The sequence below is a fragment of the Anomaloglossus baeobatrachus genome, chromosome 3 (assembly GCF_048569485.1).
Source record: "Anomaloglossus baeobatrachus isolate aAnoBae1 chromosome 3, aAnoBae1.hap1, whole genome shotgun sequence".
Lineage (NCBI taxonomy): Eukaryota > Metazoa > Chordata > Amphibia > Anura > Aromobatidae > Anomaloglossus > Anomaloglossus baeobatrachus.
This window is the reverse complement of record NC_134355.1, coordinates 7891266-7913844: the sequence shown is the minus strand read 5'-3', so window position 1 is coordinate 7913844 and position 22579 is coordinate 7891266. Positions and strand designations below refer to the sequence as shown.

At 53.7% G+C, this 22579-nt stretch overlaps 1 protein-coding gene across 1 annotated transcript in view; it reads right to left on the bottom strand.

Moving 5' to 3' along the window:
• Positions 1-4673: 4673 nt before the first annotated feature.
• The window catches only part of CMTR1 (cap methyltransferase 1), a 93219-nt gene continuing 75313 nt past the window's right edge, over positions 4674-22579 (bottom strand). Inside the window, 11 exon segments of the mRNA XM_075338976.1 lie at positions 4674-5366; positions 5822-5930; positions 5994-6106; positions 7212-7259; positions 8850-8918; positions 9993-10084; positions 16265-16387; positions 17113-17244; positions 17331-17399; positions 17487-17544; positions 22015-22071. Of these exon segments, the coding sequence (XP_075195091.1) occupies positions 5204-5366; positions 5822-5930; positions 5994-6106; positions 7212-7259; positions 8850-8918; positions 9993-10084; positions 16265-16387; positions 17113-17244; positions 17331-17399; positions 17487-17544; positions 22015-22071 (1033 nt within the window). The 3' untranslated portion in view covers positions 4674-5203.

Below are 22579 nucleotides of genomic sequence, written 5' to 3'. Positions count from 1 at the left end.
CTATCCTGTAACCTTGAGATAGAATGTCTCTCACCCATCGGTCTTTTACTTGTGGCAGCCAGGCGTCGCAAAAGCGGGAGAGCCTGCCACCGACCGAGGATGCGGTTTGAGGAGGCCGAAAGTCATGAGGAGGCCGCTTTGGGAGCGGTTCCTCCGGCGGTCTTTTTAGGACATGACTTAGACCGCCATGAATCGGAGTTCCTCTGATCTTTCTGAGGCCTTTTGGACGAGGAGAATTGAGACCTGCCCGCGGGCCGAAAGGACCGAAACCTCGATTGTACCTTCCGTGGTTGAGGTCTGTTTGGTTTGGACTGGGGTAAGGATGAGTCCTTTCCCTTGGATTGTTTAATGATTTCATCCAATCGCTCACCAAACAAGCGGTCGCCAGACAATGGCAAACCGGTTAAGAACTTTTTGGAAGCAGAGTCTGCCTTCCATTCACGTAGCCACATGGCCCTGCGGACTACCACCAAATTGGCGGATGCTACCGCCGTACGGCTCGCAGAGTCCAGGATAGCATTAATGGCGTAGGACGCAAACGCCGACGCCTGAGAGGTTAAGGACACCACTTGCGGGGCAGATGTACGTGTGACTGTATTAATCTGCGCCTGACAAGCTGAGATAGCTTGGAGTGCCCATACGGCTGCGAATGCTGGAGCAAAAGACGCGCCGATAGCTTCATAGATGGATTTCAACCATAGTTCCATCTGTCTGTCAGTGGCATCTTTGAGCGAAGCCCCATCTTCCACTGCAACTATGGATCTAGCCGCCAGTCTGGAGATTGGAGGATCCACCTTAGGACACTGAGTCCAGCCCTTGACAACCTCGGGGGGGAAGGGATAACGTGTATCCTTAAGGCGCTTGGAAAAACGCTTATCTGGACAATCTCGGTTTTTCTGGACTGCCTCTCTGAAGTCAGAGTGATCCAGAAACGTACTCAATGTACGCTTGGGAAACCTGAAACGGAATTTCTCCTGAGAAGCTGACTCCTCAATTGTAGGAGCTGGGGGAGAAATATCCAACACCTGATTGATGGTCGCTATAAGGTCATTCACTACGGCGTCACCTTCAGGTGTATCAAGGTTGAGAGCGGCTTCAGGATCAGAATCCTGATCTGTTACCTCCGCTTCATCCTCCAGAGAGTCCTCCTGCTGGGACCCTGAACAGTGTGATGAGGTGGAGGGAATTTCCCAGCGAGCCCGCTTGGGCGGCCTGGGACTGCGGTCCGTGTCAGAGACCTCACCCTGGGACCTATGGGTCACCCCAGGGGCACTTTGCTGTTCCAATTGAGGGGGACCAGGGGTCAAAGATTGAACAGTGCCCGGGGCCTGAATCACCGGTCTGGACTGTAAGGCTTCTAGTATTTTAGCAGACCATTTATCCATACTCTCAGACAGTTTGTCAGCAAAAGCTGCAAACTCCGTCCCTGTCACCTGGACAGTGGTAGCAGGTGGTTCCACCTGGGCCACCAGTAGCAGAGGCTCCGGCTGAGTAAGTGCCACAGGGGCCGAGCATTGCACACAATGAGGGTCGGTGGAACCTGCCGGTAGTATAGCCGCACATGAGGTACAGGTTGCAAAGTAAGCCTGTGCTTTGGCACCCTTGCTTTTTGCGGACGACATGCTGTTGTCTCCTCTGAGAACAATCCAGGAGGGTATATAGCCAAAAATCAACAGAGCGACCGTACAGTGCAAATGTATAGCCTATAAGCCTATATATATATATATACACTTCGGCACTCAGTGGGGCCAGCACCACAGGTGCTGCTTACCGACCGCTCAGAGCGGTTGTGTGATCACCAGATTCCCTGCCTGGGTCTCCCTGTGATGTCTCTCCTCTCCAGCGTCTGAATCGCTGACAGGAATGGCTGCCGGCGTTCTGTGGGGAGGAGGGGACCGTGGGCGTGCCCAAGAAAGTGCGGGAATCTAGTGCCCCAGTGTACTGAGTGAGGGGGGAGGAGGATACTAATGTATGCTCCAGCCCTCAGCGCTGACGATCTGTGCAGCGTCCCGCCCTTCCCCTGACTGGCAGGCCTGTGGGCGGGAATAAACGACACTAGGCCGCAGAAGCCGGGGACTAAAGTTATAAGCGCGTCCGGCAATAAGCGCGGCCGCGCGGTAGTCCCCCGGCGCACTAACACCTCCAGCAGTGCTGCAATGTGTATGGCACAAGCGCTCCATGCGCGGTCCCCACGGGGACACAGAGTACCTCACAGTATCAGGGCCTTGTCCCTGACGATACCCAGCTCCTATCCAGCAGATTCCCAGGGGCTGCGGAGGGAGCACGGTCCCAGTGCCTGGAGACCGATTCGGATCCCACTTCACCCAGAGCCCATAAGGGATGGGGAAGGAAAACAGCATGTGGCTCCTGCCTGTGTACCCGCAATGGGTACCTCAACCTTAACAACACCGCCGACAAAGTGGGGTGAGAAGGGAGCATGCTGGGGGCCCTGTTATGGGCCCTCTTTTCTTCCATCCGACCTAGTCAGCAGCTGCTGCTGACTAAGCTGTGGAGCTATGCGTGGATGTCAGCCTCCTTCGCACAAAGCATAAAAACTGAGGAGCCCGTGATGCACGGGGGGTGTATAGGCAGAAGGGGAGGGGCTTTACACTTTTAGTGTAATACTTTGTGTGGCCTCCGGAGGCAGAAGCTATACACCCAAGTGTCTGGGTCTCCCAATGGAGCGACAAAGAAAAGTATGTGCCCCACCTCCCCCCTACATTCACCTTCGGGGGCTTCTCTGTCCTCCATCCACATTCTAGACATTATGAAGTCGCCCCTCTGAAGATCTAACGGCTCACATTCTTCTGGAAAGGATTTCTACAAGATTTTGGAGGCTTCTGGGGGAATTTTTGCACCTTCATCCAGAAAAGTATTCGTGAGGTGAGACCCTGACGTTATGGAGGCCGGCCTCACAGTCTCTGTTCTCCTTCATCCCCGTGGTGTTGGATGGCGCGGAGGTCCAAGCTCTGTGCGGCCGTCATATTCTCCCACCAAAATCCCTCTTCACGTATGGATCATGTCACGGGGAACAGAGAAGGGTCTTCCCTAAATTGTTCCCACAAAGCTGAAGCTGCAATTATCCACACTGTCATCACTGGTGTAAGAGGCCGTGGCCGCCCCCTGATAATGGCCGGAGCATCATCCTCCTCCACCATCTGTACAACGGGCACAATGCAGTCAGGAGGTAACATCCTCCATCACCAAACCCAGACTCCTCCATCACCAAACCCAGACTCCTCCATCACCAAACCCAGACTCCTCCATCACCAAACCCAGACCCCTCCATCACCAAACCCAGACCCCTCCATCACCAAACCCAGACTCCTCCATCACCAAACCCTCTTCCTCCATCACCAAACCCTCTTCCTCCATCACCAAACCCTCTTCCTCCATCACCAAACCCAGACTCCTCCATCATCAAACCCAGATTCCTCCATCACCAAACCCAGACTCCTCCATCACCAAACCCAGACTCCTCCATCACCAAACCCAGACTCCTCCATCATCAAACCCAGACTCCTCCATCACCAAACCCAGACTCCTCCATCACCAAACCCAGACTCCTCCATCACCAAACCCAGACTCCTCCATCACCAAACCCAGACTCCTCCTTCACCAAACCCAAACTCCTCCATCACCAAACCCAGACTCCTCCATCACCAAACCCAGACTCCTCCATCACCAAACCCAGACTCCTCCATCACCAAACCCAGACTCCTCCATCACCAAACCCAGACTCCTCCATCATCAAACCCAGACTCCTCCATCATCAAACCCAGACTCCTCCATCACCAAACCCTCTTCCTCCATCACCAAACCCAGACTCCTCCATCACCAAACCCAGACTCCTCCATCACCAAACCCAGACTCCTCCATCACCAAACCCAGACTCCTCCATCACCAAACCCAGACTCCTCCATCACCAAACCCAGACTCCTCCATCACCAAACCCAGACTCCTCCATCACCAAACCCAGACTCCTCCATCACCAAACCCAGACTCCTCCATCACCAAACCCAGACTCCTCCATCATCAAACCCAGACTCCTCCATCACCAAACCCAGACTCCTCCATCACCAAACACAGACTCCTCCATCATCAAACCCAGACTCCTCCATCATCAAACCCAGACTCCTCCATCATCAAACTCAGACTCCTCCATCATCAAACCCAGACTCCTCCATCATCAAACCCAGACTCCTCCATCAGACACAGATAGAGCAGTGCGATCCATCCCTGCACAGGACACGTCTCCTCCAGAGTCCAGTGGTGGTGGCTTTATACCGCTCCATCCAGTGCTCGGCATTGTGCTTGGTGATGTACAGCTCGGCATTCAGGAGGAAGAAAAATCATGGATGGACTTGTTACCCTGATGGCTCCTATTACAGGACGCGCTGGTATCAGTGAGCTCCACACCCCCGGCCACTCTGTCACATGGTAGCAGTGGTACAGGCAGACGGCATGGCGGGGTGCAAGGGGCCGGAGGTGATCGATCTTAAACCTAAGGGGAATGAGACTGAAGCAAAAACTATAATGCAATGATGGAGACGCGGGACTGGTAGTTTTCTCGCTACAGTCTGCATGTTGTATATGGGACAGAGATGGCGGCTTTATCCCACTGCTGCACGGTATACGATCCGTACTGATCCTCTGAGGGGCAATAACGCGGCTTTATACCAAACTCTAGTGCTTTATTGCTGTAGGAGTTGGGTGTGCGCCCTATGACATGGGTACAAGGCAAACCATGCATTAAAACACACGCGGACAGGACAAGGGACAGGACAATGAAGAGCGAGTACATGATGGAGGGGGAGGCTGCAGCAGACCCCTCTCCCCACTTCGGAGCCCGGAGCTTCTGTTCCAATCCATTTATCACAATTGTGTCTATAGAGTCACAGATGGGTTATAGGGGGCGACGCGGAACCCCCCGATCCCCTGTACCCGGCTCTAGGGGACGCGCGACTATCTGTAATGTAGGAGAGGAGAAACGTTCTGCAGATCGACAGAACGAAATCCCGGGAGTTAAAAGAGCCTGTTCTCCGTCCGGCGCTCCCCGCAGTGCAATACATGTCTCTGTAATGGAGTTGGGGGCTGCGGCCCTCTGCACGCCCCCCGCGCTCCATACCAGTCTCTGGCAGCCGAGGCCTGCAGGAGAGCAGCCCATGATGAAGAGGTGGTCGCGGGTCGGTCCGGATCGTCACTACCTTTCCTCTCTACCCCCCGAGGGCGAGGGCTGGTGCATCCGGATGAAGTGCAGGACGGCGTCTTTGGAGAGCTTGTCCGTGTTGGGGTCTTGTTTCTGAGACTCGTGGATCTGCACCCCTTCACCCCACTCCCAGAAGAGGCGCTGCGAGAAGCAGACGCTGCGAGACAAGACACAAGGCGTTAAGGACACACGTGAATCCCCCCCCTGTGCCCAGATATCATCCCGGGAGGGGCCGGGCAGCGACTGGCCGACACATCCAATCCTCAACAACTGCAGGATCTCGGCTCGCTGATATTACATTGCAACAAACCTGTCCGGATCCAGTGCTGCTCACAGCGGAGGGTTTGCTGCAGTGTATCAGTCTGGACAATAGCAGCAATCTGTCTCCTGTACTGATAGTTTGTTACAATGTATCGGTGCAGTGACAAGCCATCAGTCCGGAGCCGAGGCTTGTGCACACTGGATACAACTGTAGCAGAACCTCAGCGGTGTGAAACAGATGATATCACAATGGGTTATATCATTTCAATTCACTGACAGCAAGCAGAGAGCCGACATATGAGGACACGAGGCCGGTGCATGACGCACGGGAGCGCCGGGCCCCAGACTTACTGAAATGGTGCAATGGACTCCACGGGGACCTCAAAGACGGAGATGTGGGTCTTGTGGTTGTAGAAGTATTTCCGGTTGTTGGTCTTACTGAAGGCCATGCTCCAGGGGTCTGCGGAAAACGCAGGTTACTATACGCTCAGGGGTCCGGGGACTCTGCACACGCGGCACTCACCATTCATCGTCTTCACAACGTACAGTCCGGACGGCACAAAGTGGCGGTCATCCCTGCCGGTGTAGGAGAGTCGCGGCATCCCCCCCGAGCTCTTAATGACCTTCATCTCCAACCTACGCCCAAAGCAGAGGAGAAGGCCTTACATCGGGGGTCCGCAACCATCAGCGCTTGTGGAACTACAACTCCCAGCCAGAGGCCTGTTAACAGAACCCAGTAGCCCTGTCCTCGGATGTGTTTATGTTGACGGAGAGGACAGCGGCCGGTGGGGAGCAGATACCTGCACTCAGCAGCCAGTGTGAGGAGTGAGGGGAGAGGACAGCGGCCGGTGGGGAGCAGATACCTGCACTCGGCAGCCAGTGTGGGGAGCGAGGGGAGAGGACAGCGGCCGGTGGGGAGCAGATACCTGCACTCAGCAGCCAGTGTGAGGAGCGAGGGGAGAGGACAGCGGCCGGTGGGGAGCAGATACCTGCACTCAGCAGCCAGTGTGAGGAGCGAGGGGAGAGGACAGCGGCCGGTGGGGAGCAGATACCTGCACTCAGCAGCCAGTGTGAGGAGTGACAGGGGAGGACAGCGGCCGGTGGGGAGCAGATACCTGCACTCAGCAGCCAGTGTGAGGAGTGACGGGGGAGGACAGCGGCCGGTGGAAGCAGATACCTGCACTCAGCAGCCAGTGTGAGGAGCGAGGGGAGAGGACAGCGGCCGGTGGGGAGCAGATACCTGCACTCAGCAGCCAGTGTGAGGAGTGACGGGGGAGGACAGCGGCCGGTGGGGAGCAGATACCTGCACTCAGCAGCCAGTGTGAGGAGCGAGGGGGGAGGACAGCGACCGGTGGGGAGCAGATATCTGCACTCAGCAGCCAGTGTGAGGAGTGACGGGGGAGGACAGCGGCCGGTGGGGAGCAGATACCTGCACTCAGCAGCCAGTGTGAGGAGCGAGGGGAGAGGACAGCGGCCGGTGGGGAGCAGATACCTGCACTCAGCAGCCAGTGTGAGGAGTGACGGGGGAGGACAGCGGCCGGTGGGGAGCAGATACCTGCACTCAGCAGCCAGTGTGAGGAGCGAGGGGGGAGGACAGCGGCCGGTGGGGAGCAGATATCTGCACTTGGCAGCCAGTGTGAGGTGTGAGCAGCAATGGGGGAGGGCAGCGGCCGGTAGGGAGCAAATATCTGCACACACTGCACTCGGCAGCCAGTGTGCGCTCTGCAGAGGAGGAACGTACCTCAGGAAGATCTTCTGGATTTCCTCCAGACGGTAAACTTCTTTCACGCTTTGGAGAAGCAGAAGATAAGAACAATCATTACATGCAGAGAGGAGCTGTGCGGCTCATCTATCAGAGTGATGGCAGCCACTGTCACCTGTGCGGGACGTGAGGGCCGTATACAGTGCAGGACACGGGGGCCGTATACAGTGCAGGACACGGGGGCCGTATACAGTGCAGGACGCGGGGGCCGTATACAGTGCGGGACGCGGGGGCCGTATACAGTGCGGGACGCGGGGGCCGTATACAGTGCGGGACGCGGGGGCCGTATACAGTGCGGGACGCGGGGGCCGTATACAGTGCGGGACGCGGGGGCCGTATACAGTGCGGGACGCGGGGGCCGTATACAGTGCGGGACGCGGGGGCAGTATACAGTGCGGGACGCGGGGGCCGTATACAGTGCAGGACGCGGGGGCCGTATACAGTGCAGGACGCGGGGGCCGCGGGGACCGTATACAGTGCGGGACGCGGGGGCCGTATACAGTGCGGGACGCGGGGGCCGTATACAGTGCGGGACGCGGGGGCCGTATACAGTGCGGGACGCGGGGGCCGTATACAGTGCGGGACGCGGGGGCCGTATACAGTGCGGGACGCGGGGGCCGTATACAGTGCGGGACGCGGGGGCCGTATACAGTGCAGGACGCGGGGGCCGTATACAGTGCAGGACGCGGGGGCCGTATACAGTGCGGGACGCGGGGGCCGTATACAGTGCGGGACGCGGGGGGCCGTATACAGTGCGGGACGCGAGGGCCGTATACAGTGCGGGACGCGGGGGCCATATACAGTGCGGGACGCGGGGGCCGTATACAGTGCGGGACGCGGGGGCCGTATACAGTGCGGGACGCGGGGGGCCGTATACAATGCCGGACGCGGGGGCCGTATACAGTGCGGGACGCGGGGGGCCGTATACAGTGCAGGACGCGGAGCTGTATACAGTGCAGGACGCGGGGGCTGTATACAGTGCAGGACGCAGAGCTGTATACAGTGCAGGACGCGGAGCTGTATACAGTGCAGGACGCGGGGGCCGTATACAGTGCGGGACGCGGGGGCCGTATACAGTGCAGGATGCGGGGGCCGTATACAGTGCGGGACGCGGGGGCCGTATACAGTGCGGGACGCGGGGGCCGTATACAGTGCAGGACGCGGGGGCCGTATACAGTGCGGGACGCGGGGGCCGTATACAGTGCGGGACGTGGGGGCCGTATACAGTGCGGGACGCTGGGGCCGTATACAGTGCGGGACGCTGGGGCCGTATACAGTGCGAGACGTGGGGGCCGTATACAGTGCGGGACGCTGGGGCCGTATACAGTGCGGGACGCGGGGGCCGTATACAGTGCGAGACGTGGGGGCCGTATACAGTGCGGGACGCGGGGGCCGTATACAGTGCGGGACGCGGGGGCCGTATACAGTGCGAGACGTGGGGGCCGTATACAGTGCGAGACGTGGGGGCCGTATACAGTGCGGGACGCGGGGGCTGTATACAGTGCGGGACGCGGGGGCTGTATACAGTGCAGGACGCGTATACAGGGTGGGATGTCTCAGGGGTTTTCTTCTTATAGGATAAAGCTGTTCCGGTCACCTGCGGCCGGTTGTACTCACCGGATGGGGTTCATGTCCGGGCGGCTGGGCTTAGATACGGCTTTCACAAACTTCTCAGCCAGCTGTATCCTGAGGAGGAGCGGACACGTTACTACCACCATCATCCTCGTGCTCGGACTATGCGGCAGGATGGGAGGAAGCAGAGGCACTTTTCCATCTCTCCTGCCGCGGTCTCAGTTTTCTGATATTTTACTCAATTCCCGTTTTTCCATCACAGATTTTGAGAAGAATGTTGACATTTTGCACAGACCATGCATTAATGTCCAATCCACAGGGCTCGTTCCTCCCTCCAGGATGGGGGTCCCCCGATCCCCCCACTGCGGAGTGAGGCGAGGCGCTGAGAGCAGCAGAGGTGGGACCCGCATCTATTACACATGTATGACACACGTTTCAGGCTATAAATGAGATGGGGGGGGTAGTATATGTTTGGTCCCCTATGCCCAATGTGGCCGTGTCCTGACAGAGCTATATGCGCACTGTACTCACCACAAAGATGCAGCCTGTGTTCACAGAAATGCATCCTGCGCAAAAAATGCAAGCATTTTGTCGCATTTTTTGAGTTGAAACCTTTGCCTGGAAGGGCTCAAAAACGCTGGCAAAAAACACAAAGAATTGACCTGCTGCAGCGGTCACCACAAAGACGCAGCCGAAAAAAAACTGCAACATGCGCAGAAAAAAACAAAATCTCATAGACTTTGCTGGGGAAGGAAACCAAAACTGCACCCGAAAAACAAAGCAAAAGCGCAGCAAAAAAAACCGCAGCGTGCGCATTAGACCTTAGGCCCCATGCGCACGCTGCAGTTTGTGATGCGTTTTTGGTGCAGTTTGCGGTGACCCTTTAGTCACCACACACTGCATGCTTTTCCTTCCATAGCACAGTCTGAGATTTCAGTTGCTGTGCGCACGTTGCAGTTTTTTTGGGGAGCTACAGTTTTTCGGTGACCACAAAACTGCAACACGTCAATTATTTTTGCGTTTTTCACCCATCGGTGATTAAAAACGCATGGTACAAAATGCATTTGTTTTTTGATGCGTTTTTTTGGCCACAGGGTGCATTTTATTGGTTACAACAACACTGCTCGTCCTTACGACACGAGATAAGTGACCTGCAGAGTCGGGGTCTGCCGACGCACCCGGACCTACCTCTGGGTGAAGTGGTGGGACCGCACGTCCATGCCGTTAAGGAAGAGGACATCCAGGATGTGAATGGCGCTGATCTTTCTCTGTGCTTTCCCCTGACAATTACAAAGAAGGGAATTTTGTTACTTACCGTAAATTCCTTTTCTTCTAGCTCTTATTGGGAGACCCAGACGATTGGGGTATAGCTACTGCCCTCCGGAGGCCACACAAAGCACTACACCAAAAGTGCAAGGCCCCTCCCCTTCTGGCTATACCCCCCCGTGGTATCACGGGTACTCCAGTTTTAGTGCCAAAGCAAGAAGGAGGAAGCCAACAACTGGTTTAAACAAATTAACTCCGATTAACATCGGAGAACTGAAAAACCGTTCAACATGAACAACATGTGTACCCGCAAACAGCAAAAACAATCCCGAAGGACAACAGGGCGGGTGCTGGGTCTCCCAATAAGAGCTAGAAGAAAAGGAATTTACGGTAAGTAACAAAATTCCCTTCTTCTTCAGCGCTCTATTGGGAGACCCAGACGATTGGGACGTCCAAAAGCTGTCCCTGGGTGGGTAACGAAATACCTCATGTTAGAGCTGCAAAACAGCCCTCCCCTACGGGATGTCACTGCCGCCTGCAGGACTCTTCTACCTAAGCTGGCATCCGCCGAAGCATAGGTATGCACCTGATAATGCTTGGTGAAAGTGTGCAGACTCGACCAGGTAGCTGCCTGACACACCTGTTGAGCCGAAGCCTGGTGCCGTAATGCCCAGGACGCACCCACGGCTCTGGTTGAGTGGGCTTTTAGCCCTGAAGGAACCGGAAGCCCAGCAGAACGGTAGGCCTCTATAATTGGTTCTTTGATCCATCGAGCCAAGGTAGCTTTAGAAGCCTGCAACCCCTTGCGCGGACCGGCGACAAGGACAAAAAGTGCATCGGAACGGCGCATGGGCGCCGTGCGGGAAATGTAGATCCTGAGAGCTCTCACCAGATCTAGCAAACGCAAGTCCTTTTCATACCGGTGAACCGGATGAGGATAAAAGGAAGGCAAGGATATATCCTGATTAAGATGAAACGAGGATACGACCTTAGGGAGAAACTCCGGAATGGGGCGCAGCACTACCTTGTCCTGGTGGAACACCAAGAAGGGAGCCTTGGATGACAGAGCTGCCAGCTCAGACACTCGCCGAAGCGCTGTGATCGCAACAAGAAACGCCACTTTCTGTGACAGGCGAGAAAAAGAAACTTCTTTGAGAGGCTCGAAAGGCGGCTTCTGGAGAGCAACTAGTACTCTGTTCAGATCCCATGGATCCAACGGCCGCTTGTACGGGGGCACAATATGACAGACCCCCTGCAGGAACGTGCGCACCTTAGGAAGACGTGCTAGACGCTTCTGAAAAAACACGGATAGTGCCGAGACTTGCCCTTTAAGGGAGCTGAGCGACAAGCCCTTTTCCAACCCTGATTGCAGGAAAGACAGAAAAGTGGGCAATGCAAATGGCCAGGGAGACACTCCCTGAGCAGAGCACCAGGTTAAGAAAATCTTCCACGTTCTGTGGTAGATCTTAGCAGAAGTTGACTTCCTAGCTTGTCTCATTGTGGCTACCACTCCCTGGGATAAGCCTGTTGACGATAGGATCCAGGACTCAATGGCCACACAGTCAGGTTCAGGGCCGCAGAATTCTGATGGAAAAAACGGCCCTTGAGACAGCAGGTCTGGACGGTCTGGAAGTGACCACGGTCGGCCGACCGTGAGATGCCACAGATCCGGATACCACGATCTCCTCGGCCAGTCTGGGGCGACGAGTATGATGCGGCTGCAATCGGATCTGATCTTGCGTAATACTCTGGGCAAGAGTGCCAGAGGCGGGAATACATATGGGAGGCGGAACTGCGACCAATCTTGCACCAAGGCGTCTGCCGCCAGAGCTCTTTGATCGCGCGACCGCGCCATGAATGCCGGGACCTTGTTGTTGTGCCGAGACGCCATTAGGTCGACGTCCGGCACCCCCCAGCGGCGACAGATTTCTTGAAACACGTCCGGGTGAAGGGACCATTCCCCTGCGTCCATACCCTGGCGACTGAGGAAGTCTGCTTCCCAGTTTTCTACGCCTGGGATGTGAACCGCGGAGATGGTGGATGCTGTGTCCTCCACCCAATTCAGAATGCGCCGGACTTCCTGAAAGGCTTGCCGGCTGCGCGTCCCTCCTTGGTGGTTGATGTATGCCACCGCTGTGGAGTTGTCCGACTGGATTCGGATCTGCTTTCCTTCCAGCCACTGTTGAAAGGCTAGTAGGGCAAGATACACTGCCCTGATTTCCAGAACATTGATCTGAAGGGTGGACTCTTGCGGAGTCCACGTCCCCTGAGCCCTGTGGTGTAGAAACACTGCTCCCCACCCCGACAGACTCGCATCTGTCGTGACCACTGCCCAGGATGGGGGCAGGAAGGATCTTCCCTGAGACAATGAGGTGGGAAGGAGCCACCATTGTAGAGAGTCCTTGGCCGTCTGGGAAAGAGAGACTTTCCTGTCTAGGGAAGTTGTCTTCCCGTCCCATTGGCGGAGAATGTCCCATTGAAGTGGACGCAGATGAAACTGCGCAAAGGGAACTGCTTCCATGGCTGCCACCATCTTCCCTAGGAAGTGCATGAGGCGCCGCAAGGGGTGCGACTGGCCCTGAAGGAGAGATTGCACCCCTGTCTGTAAGGACCGCTGCTTGTTTAGCGGAAGCTTCACTCTCGCTGCTCGAGTATGGAACTCCATGCCAAGATACGTTAGTGACTGTGTCGGTGACAGATTTGACTTTGGAAAGTTGATGATCCATCCAAAAGTCTGGAGAGTCTCCAGCGTAGCATGTAGACTGAGTTGGCATGCCTCTTGAGAGGGTGCCTTGACAAGTAGATCGTCTAGGTAAGGGATCACCGAGTGTCCCTGAGAGTGCAAGACTGCTACCACCGCCGCCATGACCTTGGTGAAGACCCGGGGGGCTGTCGCCAGACCGAATGGCAGAGCTACGAACTGAAGATGGTCGTCTCCTATCACAAAACGTAGAAAACGTTGATGTTCTGTAGCAATTGGCACGTGGAGATAAGCATCTTTGATGTCTATTGAGGCAAGGAAGTCTCCTTGAGACATTGAGGCAATGACAGAACGGAGGGTTTCCATCCGGAACCGTCTGGCGTGCACATGTTTGTTGAGCAGTTTTAGGTCCAGAACAGGACGGAACGAGCCGTCCTTTTTTGGCACCACAAAGAGATTGGAGTAAAACCCTCTCCCTTGTTCCTGAGACGGTACAGGAACCACTACTCCTTCCGCTCTTAGGGAGTCCACCGCCTGCCGCAGGACATCTACACGGTCTGGATGTGGGGAGGTTCTGAAGAACCGAGCTGGAGGACGAGAACTGAACTCGATTCTGTACCCGCGAGACAAAATGTCTGTCACCCACCGGTCTTTGACCTGTGACATCCAAGTGTCGTAAAAGCGGGAGAGCCTGCCCCCGACCGGAGATGCGGAGGGAGGGGGCTGGAAGTCATGAGGTAGCCGCTTTGGAAGCGGTTCCTCCATTTGCTTTCTTGGGGCGTGAGTGAGCCCGCCAGGAATCTGAGTTTCTTTGCGTCCTCTGAGTCCCTTTGGACGAGGAGAATTGTGTTTTGCCCGAACCTCGAAAGGACTGAAACTTCTGCTGCCACTTTCTCTGCTGAGGTTTGCTTGATCTGGGCTGGGGTAAAGAGGAGTCTTTACCCTTGGACTGTTTAATGATGTCAGCCAATGGCTCGCCAAACAGTCTATCTCTAGATAAAGGCAAGCTGGTTAAACATTTTTTGGAACCAGCATCTGCTTTCCAGTCCTTTAACCACAATGCCCTGCGCAAAACTACCGAATTGGCAGACGCCATTGAGGTGCGGCTGGTAGATTCTAGGACCGCATTGATAGCGTAAGAGGCAAACGCAGACATCTGCGAGGTAAGGTGCGCCACTTGCGGCACCGCTGGATGTATGATAGCATCCACTTTTGCTAAACCAGCTGAAATAGCTTGGAGTGCCCATACGGCTGCGAATGCTGGAGCAAACGACGCGCCGATCGCTTCATAGACAGATTTTAACCAAAGGTCCATCTGTCTGTCATTGGCATCCTTAAGTGAAGCGCCATCCTCCACTGCAACTATGGATCTAGCTGCAAGCTTGGAAATCGGGGGGTCCACCTTTGGACACTGGGTCCAGCGCTTGACCACATCAGGTGGGAAAGGATAACGTGTAACCTTAGAACGTTTAGAGAAACGCTTTTCTGGATGAGCGTCGTGTTTCTGGATTGATTCTCTGAAGTCAGAGTGATCCAACAGAGCACTTAATTTACGCTTGGGATAGAGGAAACGAAACTTCTCCTGCTCTGCCGCTGCCTCTTCTGCTGAAGGGGCTGGGGGAGAAATATCTAACAGCCTATTGATGGCTGAGAGAAGATCGTTTACCATGGCGTCCCCATCCGGGGTATCCAGATTGAGAGGGGTTCCAGGATTAGACTCCTGATCACTCTCTTCAGACACATCACATGGAGACTGATTGCGCTGAGACCCTGAGCAGTGTGATGACGTTGAGGGTCTTTCCCAGCGAGCCCGCTTGGGGTGGCTGGGGCAATCATCTGAGTCATTATACTCATCCTGAGAAGCCGGGGACCCCCTTGCAGTCTGGATTAAATCCAACTGCGGAGGATTAGAGGACATAGACCTCGCCGTGTCCATAGACTGAGCCCCAGGCATGGATTGCAAAGTTTCCAGGATTTTTGCCATAGCCACAGACATATTATCCGCAAAAACTGCAAAGTCTGTCCCTGATACCGGGGCAGGACTTACAAGCGTCTCAGCCTGGGTCACTACCTCTCCGGACTCCGGCTGACGAAGCAGCACCGGATCTGAGCATTGCACACAATGGGGGTCATTGGAGCCTGCTGGTAGAGCAGCCCCACATGCAGCACACGCAGTGCACACAGCCCTAGCCTTGGCAGCCTTGCGTCTTGTGGATGACATGTTGCTGCCTCCTCAGAGCGATCTGGGGTATTCAGCCAGGAAGCGACCTCACAGTGCAAGAAATCAATAAATATCTATGTCCAGTGACACAGTACACTAATACACAGTAAGGCACTAGAGGGGCCAGCTGAAAAGCCGCTTACCGCCCGCTTAAGAGCGGGTGTGTGGTCTCCCAAAGCCCCTCAGTCTAGGTCTCCCAGAGCCTTGCGTCCTTCCTCCAGCCAGACATGCATGTAATGGCTGCCGGCGTCCTGAGAGAGGAAGGGGGGCGGGCCCTGGGCGTTCCTGACCAAGAGCGGGAAGCCTGCTTCCCTCTGTGCCTAGTGAGAGGGCTGGAGCATGTAAATCAGGCTCCAGCCCTCGTCGCTGCCGTGAAACAGCGTCTCTCCCCTACCCTGATTGACAGGGTGGGGGCGGGAACGATCGGAGCTGCCGGCGTCCTAGGCCCAAAAGCCGGGGACTAGAGTTATAAACGCCCCCGCCGTAAAAGCGCGGTCGGCGTATCCCCGGCGCACCACAAGTCACAGCAGCGCCGCCGGTCCAGTGAGGGTCGGCGCTGCGTTCCCAGAACACAAAGTCCCCCAGATAACTGTAGGAACACCAGCTCAGTGTACGGTCCCCGGCGCACTACAACGCCCAGCCAGCCCGGAGTGCGTCTGTGCCTGCCGGGGACACAGAGTACCTGTATGATGCAGGGCCCGGTCCCTGATGGTACTCCTGCTCGGCATCCACCAGGTGCTATGGGTCTGTGGATGGAGCCCGGCGTCAGAGCTTTGAGGCCGGCAGGATCCCACTTCCACAGAGCCCCCAAGGGGATGTGGAAGGAAAACAGCATGTGAGGCTCCAGCCCTGTACCAGCAATAGGTACCTCAACCTTACAACACCATCCAGGGGTGAGAAGGGAGCATGCTGGGGGCCCTATATGGGCCCTCTTTTTGACCTCCTTCGCACACAAAGCTAAAACTGGAGTACCCGTGATACCACGGGGGGGTATAGCCAGAAGGGGAGGGGCCTTGCACTTTTGGTGTAGTGCTTTGTGTGGCCTCCGGAGGGCAGTAGCTATACCCCAATCGTCTGGGTCTCCCAATAGAGCGCTGAAGAAAAGTGTCTTATAACCGGGGGGAGGACCAATATGGCCGCCACCCTATCGCTAATGTACCAGCACAGGAGCCGGGGGTGTATTGCCACCGAACTCTGGGTAATAACCACAATGGGGTTTGGAGCCGTGTGGGTGGTTTCAGATCTGAGGGGCTCCTTCTTTTTACCACTCACCTCGCCCTTCAGCTCGTTGACGACCTCCACGGACAGCAGGGTGTCTCGGGGGAGCTCCGTCTTTAGCTCCAGTTTGGTCCAGCGGTCGGAAGGACGCCCTCCCCAGGTGTAGATCTGAGATCTCTGCAGAGACAGTGATACAAGATGTTAAATACAAGGTCCAGCATCGTATGCGAGTGCGTGTGTGACATCCTAACCACCCAGCTTTCTGAGACCCCTGATTGGCGACTCTGAGCAGGGACGCAGAGAACGTAACTATACCCGGATTATATTCAGGCGGCACTGTCAAGGGAGAAATTTAGGTGAAGATAGCTAACAGTATCTTCGTTCAGGATATCCAGAGTCCGGTGCCGAATTAGCTATATATCTGCACAGATATAATAAATAACTCAGAAGCAATGATCACAGAAGCTGTGTTCACTCTTTGAGCCAGCGTCACCAACTGAACTTGTGTATTGGAAAAGACTCAATTATACAGAATGCATCATTGACCTTGAAACTAGAACAGGGAGTCTAGGGAGTATTCAACTCCCTAATCTTTCCCAGTATGCTATAAAATACATCTCTGTTCATTATACATTCTTTCTGTGTGTGAAACCACTGATAAGGCCTTTGCTCATCATCATGAAGACTTTCATTGTTTAACATTCTGGCTTCATTATCTTTGGTTAACCCTTTCCTGAAGATACAACCTAGAATCATATTATGGCGTCTGTGCGATTGCCATATAGACACACAGATAAATATGCAATGACATTTACATTTTGATTATTTACATACACAGATATTCTTATTACGTTTGAACAAACAATTTATAGCTTAGGCTACCTTCACAGCACCAGTCTTACCCCTAATCCGAGGAGGAACTTCTGCTCGCTCCCGGACACCATGCACCTGTAGTCCAGCACGTGGCTCAGCTTCTCCAGGGTCTTGGTCGTCAGGGGGGTCGGCTTGAAAATGTAAACTTCAAGGTCCCGGCTCTGAAATAGAAGAACGGGGGACACGTGTCACATACGAGGACCAGTAAGATGGAGCCAGAGAAGCAGAGGTGGCGCGCAGGCCGTACCTGGATCAGCTGGAAGAACTTGGTCTTGGGGTCGGTATTGGTAGGGGCCACGCGAGCCTGGTCAGGAATCTGGAGGAAGAAAGACAAACTGGATGACGACACGTCCCCTCTGTATATGTCAGCCACAGCGACGGATCCACGTCAGCGTCCACTCACCCCCCACAGCTTCAGACACTCTTTCCGCAGGTCGGCCTGGTGCGGCTCGCTCAGCGTCCTGCAAAAAAACACACATTAATACTCAGCAATAATCGCAGATTAATCTATCATCAATGCTGCATTATGATTATGGCTCATTAATCAATACATAAGTGTGATGATCAACATAAAAGGCAATATATGGCTTATCTGCAGACAGAAAGGGAACAATTACAGCTTCCGTATAGCTCCGTCTCCCTTTATATTATGACACCACTACTGAATAACGTCCCATCACATTCAGCCTCTATGTCCTGACATAAAAGGGACATAAAACAAGGTCGTCCAGAGAGGACTTACGCCCTTTATAGAAGATATAGGATTATCCATATTCTGCAGTCCAAGTAAAACCCCACATTTCAAGGCTTTGGACTCCATTAAATGTTTTATAATTAAAATAGTTGTTTGGAATTAGAACACATGGCTGTCGAAACCAAATACAACGACAACCTTCTATGTGGTATTGCAGCTCTACATCATTTATTTCAATGGAGATGAACAGCTCATGAGAGATTTGCTAATTTGCTGTAGAGTCTGTGTAACTCCTGTAAACAGCTGGCTGATCTTCTGTAGAATTTGTGTAACTCCTGTAAACAGCTGGCTGATCTGCTGTAGAATTTGTGTAACTCCTGTAAACAGCTGGCTGATCTGCTGTAGAGTCTGTGTAACTCCTGTAAACAGCTGGCTGATCTGCTATAGTGTCTGTGTAATGCATGTAAACAGCTGACTGATCTGCTATAGTGTCTGTGTAACTCCTGTAAGAAGCTGGCTGATCTGCTGTAGAGTCTGTGTAATGCATGTAAACAGCTGACTGATCTTCTGTAGAGTCTGTGTAACTCCTGTAAACAGCTGGCTGATCTGCTGTAGAGTCTGTGTAACTCCTGTAAGAAGCTGGCTGATCTGCTGTAGAGTCTGTGTAACTCCTGTAAACAGCTGGCTGATCTTCTGTAGAGTCTGTGTAACTCCTGTAAACAGCTGGCTGATCTGCTGTAGAGTCTGTGTAATGCATGTAAACAGCTGACTGATCTGCTGTAGAGTCTGTGTAACTCCTGTAAACAGCTGGCTGATCTGCTCTAGTGTCTGTGTAACTCCTGTAAACAGCTGGCTGATCTGCTATAGTGTCTGTGTAATGCATGTAAACAGCTGACTGATCTGCTATAGTGTCTGTGTAACTCCTGTAAGAAGCTGGCTGATCTGCTGTAGAGTCTGTGTAATGCATGTAAACAGCTGACTGATCTTCTGTAGAGTCTGTGTAACTCCTGTAAACAGCTGGCTGATCTGCTGTAGAGTCTGTGTAATGCCTGTAAACAGCTGGCTGATCTGCTGTAGAGTCTCTGTAACTCCTGTAAACAGCTGGCTGATCTGCTGTAGAGTCTCTGTAACTCCTATAAGAAGCTGGCTGATCTGCTGTAGAGTCTGTGTAATGCCTGTAAACAGCTGGCTGATCTGCTGTAGAGTCTCTGTAACTCCTGTAAACAGCTGGCTGATCTGCTGTAGAGTCTCTGTAACTCCTATAAGAAGCTGGCTGATCTGCTGTAGAGTCTGTGTAACGCCTGTACACAGCTGGCTGATCTGCTGTAGAGTCTCTGTAACTCCTGTAAACAGCTGGCTGATCTGCTGTAGTCTGTGTAACTCCTGTAAATAGCTGGCTGATTTGCTGTAGAGTCTGTGTAACTCCTATAAGAAGTTGGCTAATCTGCTGTAGACTGAGTAACTCCTGTAATCAGCTGGCTGTTCTGCTGTAGAGTCTGTGTAACTCCTGTAAACAGCTGGCTGATCTGCTGTAGAGTCTGTGTAATTCCTATAAACAGCTGGCTGATCTGCTGTAGAGTCTCTGTAACTCCTGTAAACAGCTGGGTGATTTGCTGTAGTCTGTGTAACTCCTATAAGAAGCTGGCTAATCTGCTGTAGACTGAGTAACTCCTGTAATCAGGTGGCTGTTCTGCTGTAGAGTCTGTGTAACTCCTGTAAACAGCTGGCTGATCTGCTCTAGTGTCTGTGTAACTCCTGTAAACAGCTGGCTGATCTGCTATAGTGTCTGTGTAATGCATGTAAACAGCTGACTGATCTGCTATAGTGTCTGTGTAACTCCTGTAAGAAGCTGGCTGATCTGCTGTAGAGTCTGTGTAATGCATGTAAACAGCTGACTGATCTTCTGTAGAGTCTGTGTAACTCCTGTAAACAGCTGGCTGATCTGCTGTAGAGTCTGTGTAATGCCTGTAAACAGCTGGCTGATCTGCTGTAGAGTCTCTGTAACTCCTGTAAACAGCTGGCTGATCTGCTGTAGAGTCTCTGTAACTCCTATAAGAAGCTGGCTGATCTGCTGTAGAGTCTGTGTAATGCCTGTAAACAGCTGGCTGATCTGCTGTAGAGTCTCTGTAACTCCTGTAAACAGCTGGCTGATCTGCTGTAGAGTCTCTGTAACTCCTATAAGAAGCTGGCTGATCTGCTGTAGAGTCTGTGTAACGCCTGTACACAGCTGGCTGATCTGCTGTAGAGTCTCTGTAACTCCTGTAAACAGCTGGCTGATCTGCTGTAGTCTGTGTAACTCCTGTAAGAAGTTGGCTAATCTGCTGTAGACTGAGTAACTCCTGTAAACAGCTGGCTGATCTGCTGTAGAGTCTGTGTAATTCCTATAAACAGCTGGCTGATCTGCTGTAGAGTCTCTGTAACTCCTGTAAACAGCTGGGTGATTTGCTGTAGTCTGTGTAACTCCTATAAGAAGCTGGCTAATCTGCTGTAGACTGAGTAACTCCTGTAATCAGGTGGCTGTTCTGCTGTAGAGTCTGTGTAACTCCTGTAAACAGCTGGCTAATCTGCTGTAGAGTCTGTGTAACTCCTGTAAGCAGCTGACTGATCTGCTGTAGAGTCTGTGTAATGCCTGTAAGCAGCTGGCTGATTTGCCGATGAGTCTGTGTAATGCCTGTAAGAAGCTGGTTCATATGCTATAGTCAGTGTAACTCCTGTACATAGCTGGCTGTGTTGCTTTATAGTTTAACTCTAGCATAATGCTTACTGTGCTGATGTGAAGTCTGTGCAACACTTGGACATAGCTGGCTGTGATGCTGCAGAGTCTGTGCAACTCCTGTACGTAGCTGGTGGTGCTGCTGCAGAGTCTGAGAAAACCTATACATTGCTGGCTGTGACGCTGTAGAGTGTGTGCAACTCCTGTACATAGATGGTGGAGCTGCTGTAGAGTCTGAGAAATCCTATATATTGCTGGCTGTGACGCTGTAGAGTGTGTGCAACTCCTGTACATTGCTGGTGGTGCTGCTGTAGTGTCTGAGAAATCCCATTCATTGCTGGCTGTGCTGCTGTAAAGTCAGCGCAACTCCTGTAGATAGCTGGTGGTGCTGCTGTAGAGTGAGAAATCAGATGCATTGCTGGCTGTGACACTGTAGAGTCTGTGCAACTCTTCTAAGTAGCTGGCTGTGCTGATGTAGTCTGTGTAAGTCCTGCACATAAACTACACCTGCACCTACTGACGCAGGCAGGATACAGGCTGAAGCTACTGACACAGGCAGGATACAGGCTGCACCTACTGACACAGGCAGGGTACAGGCTGCAGCTACTGACGCAGGCAGGATACAGGCTGCACCTACTGACACAGGCAGGATACAGGCTGCAGCTACTGACACAGGCAGGATACAGGCTGCACCTACTGACACAGGCAGGATACAGGCTGAAGCTACTGACACAGGCAGGATACAGGCTGCACCTACTGACACAGGCAGGGTACAGGCTGCAGCTACTGACGCAGGCAGGATACAGGCTGCAGCTACTGACACAGGCAGGATACAGGCTGCAGCTACTGACACAGGCAGGATACAGGCTGCAGCTACTGACACAGGCAGGATACAGGCTGCAGCTACTGACACAGGCAGGATACAGGCTGCACCTACTGACACAGGCAGGATACAGGCTGCACCTACTGACGCAGGCAGGATACAGGCTGCACCTACTGACACAGGCAGGATACAGGCTGCAGCTGCTGACACAGGCAGGATACAGGCTGCACCTACTGACACAGGCAGGAAACAGGCTGCAGCTACTGACACAGGCAGGATACAGGCTGCAGCTACTGACACAGGCAGGATACAGGCTGCAGCTACTGACACAGGCAGGATACAGGCTGCAGCTACTGACACAGGCAGGATACAGGCTGCACCTACTGACACAGGCAGGATACAGGCTGCAGCTACTGACACAGGCAGGATACAGGCTGCAGCTGCTGACACAGGCAGGATACAGGCTGCACCTACTGACACAGGCAGGATACAGGCTGCAGCTACTGACACAGGCAGGATACAGGCTGCAGCTACTGACACAGGCAGGATACAGGCTGCAGCTACTGACACAGGCAGGATACAGGCTGCAGCTACTGACACAGGCAGGATACAGGCTGCAGCTGCTGACACAGGCAGGATACAGGCTGCACCTATTGAACTGCAGCCGTACACTTCTGCTCCTCATTCACAGTGTTACTTACGAGTCTTGCACGAAGGCGTGGATCTTCGCCAGAGCTTTTATCTGCACCTCACAGTGACTGCCGGGGAGACAGAAGAAGAGAACGTTACTACACACGAGGTGATAATGACACGCTGATAACTCACTCATCTGCTCACACTGCTGAGGATTGGTTACAATGTATCAGGCAATGTTATCACAAAGGTCTCCAGCCCCGGACCCCATTAAAAACATTTTGGCAGAGGGGAAAAAAAGAAAACACTTTTTCAGCAAATGTCATGTGTGAGAGTTAGGAGCCGGCTCCAGAGCTGATCCCACAGCATACAGGGCAGGTGCTGGCTGCATTACACAGCCGACATCTGCCTCTAACAGCAGCACTCGCTCTGTGATGACGAGCAGGCTCTGGAGCTGATCCCGCACCATACAGGGCAGGTGCTGGCTGCGTTACACAGCAGACATCTGCCTCTAACAGCAGCACTGGCTCTGTGATGATGAGCAGGCTCTGGAGCTGATCCTGCACCATACAGGGCAGGTGCTGGCTGCATTACACAGCCGACATCTGCCTCTAACAGCAGCACTGGCTCTGT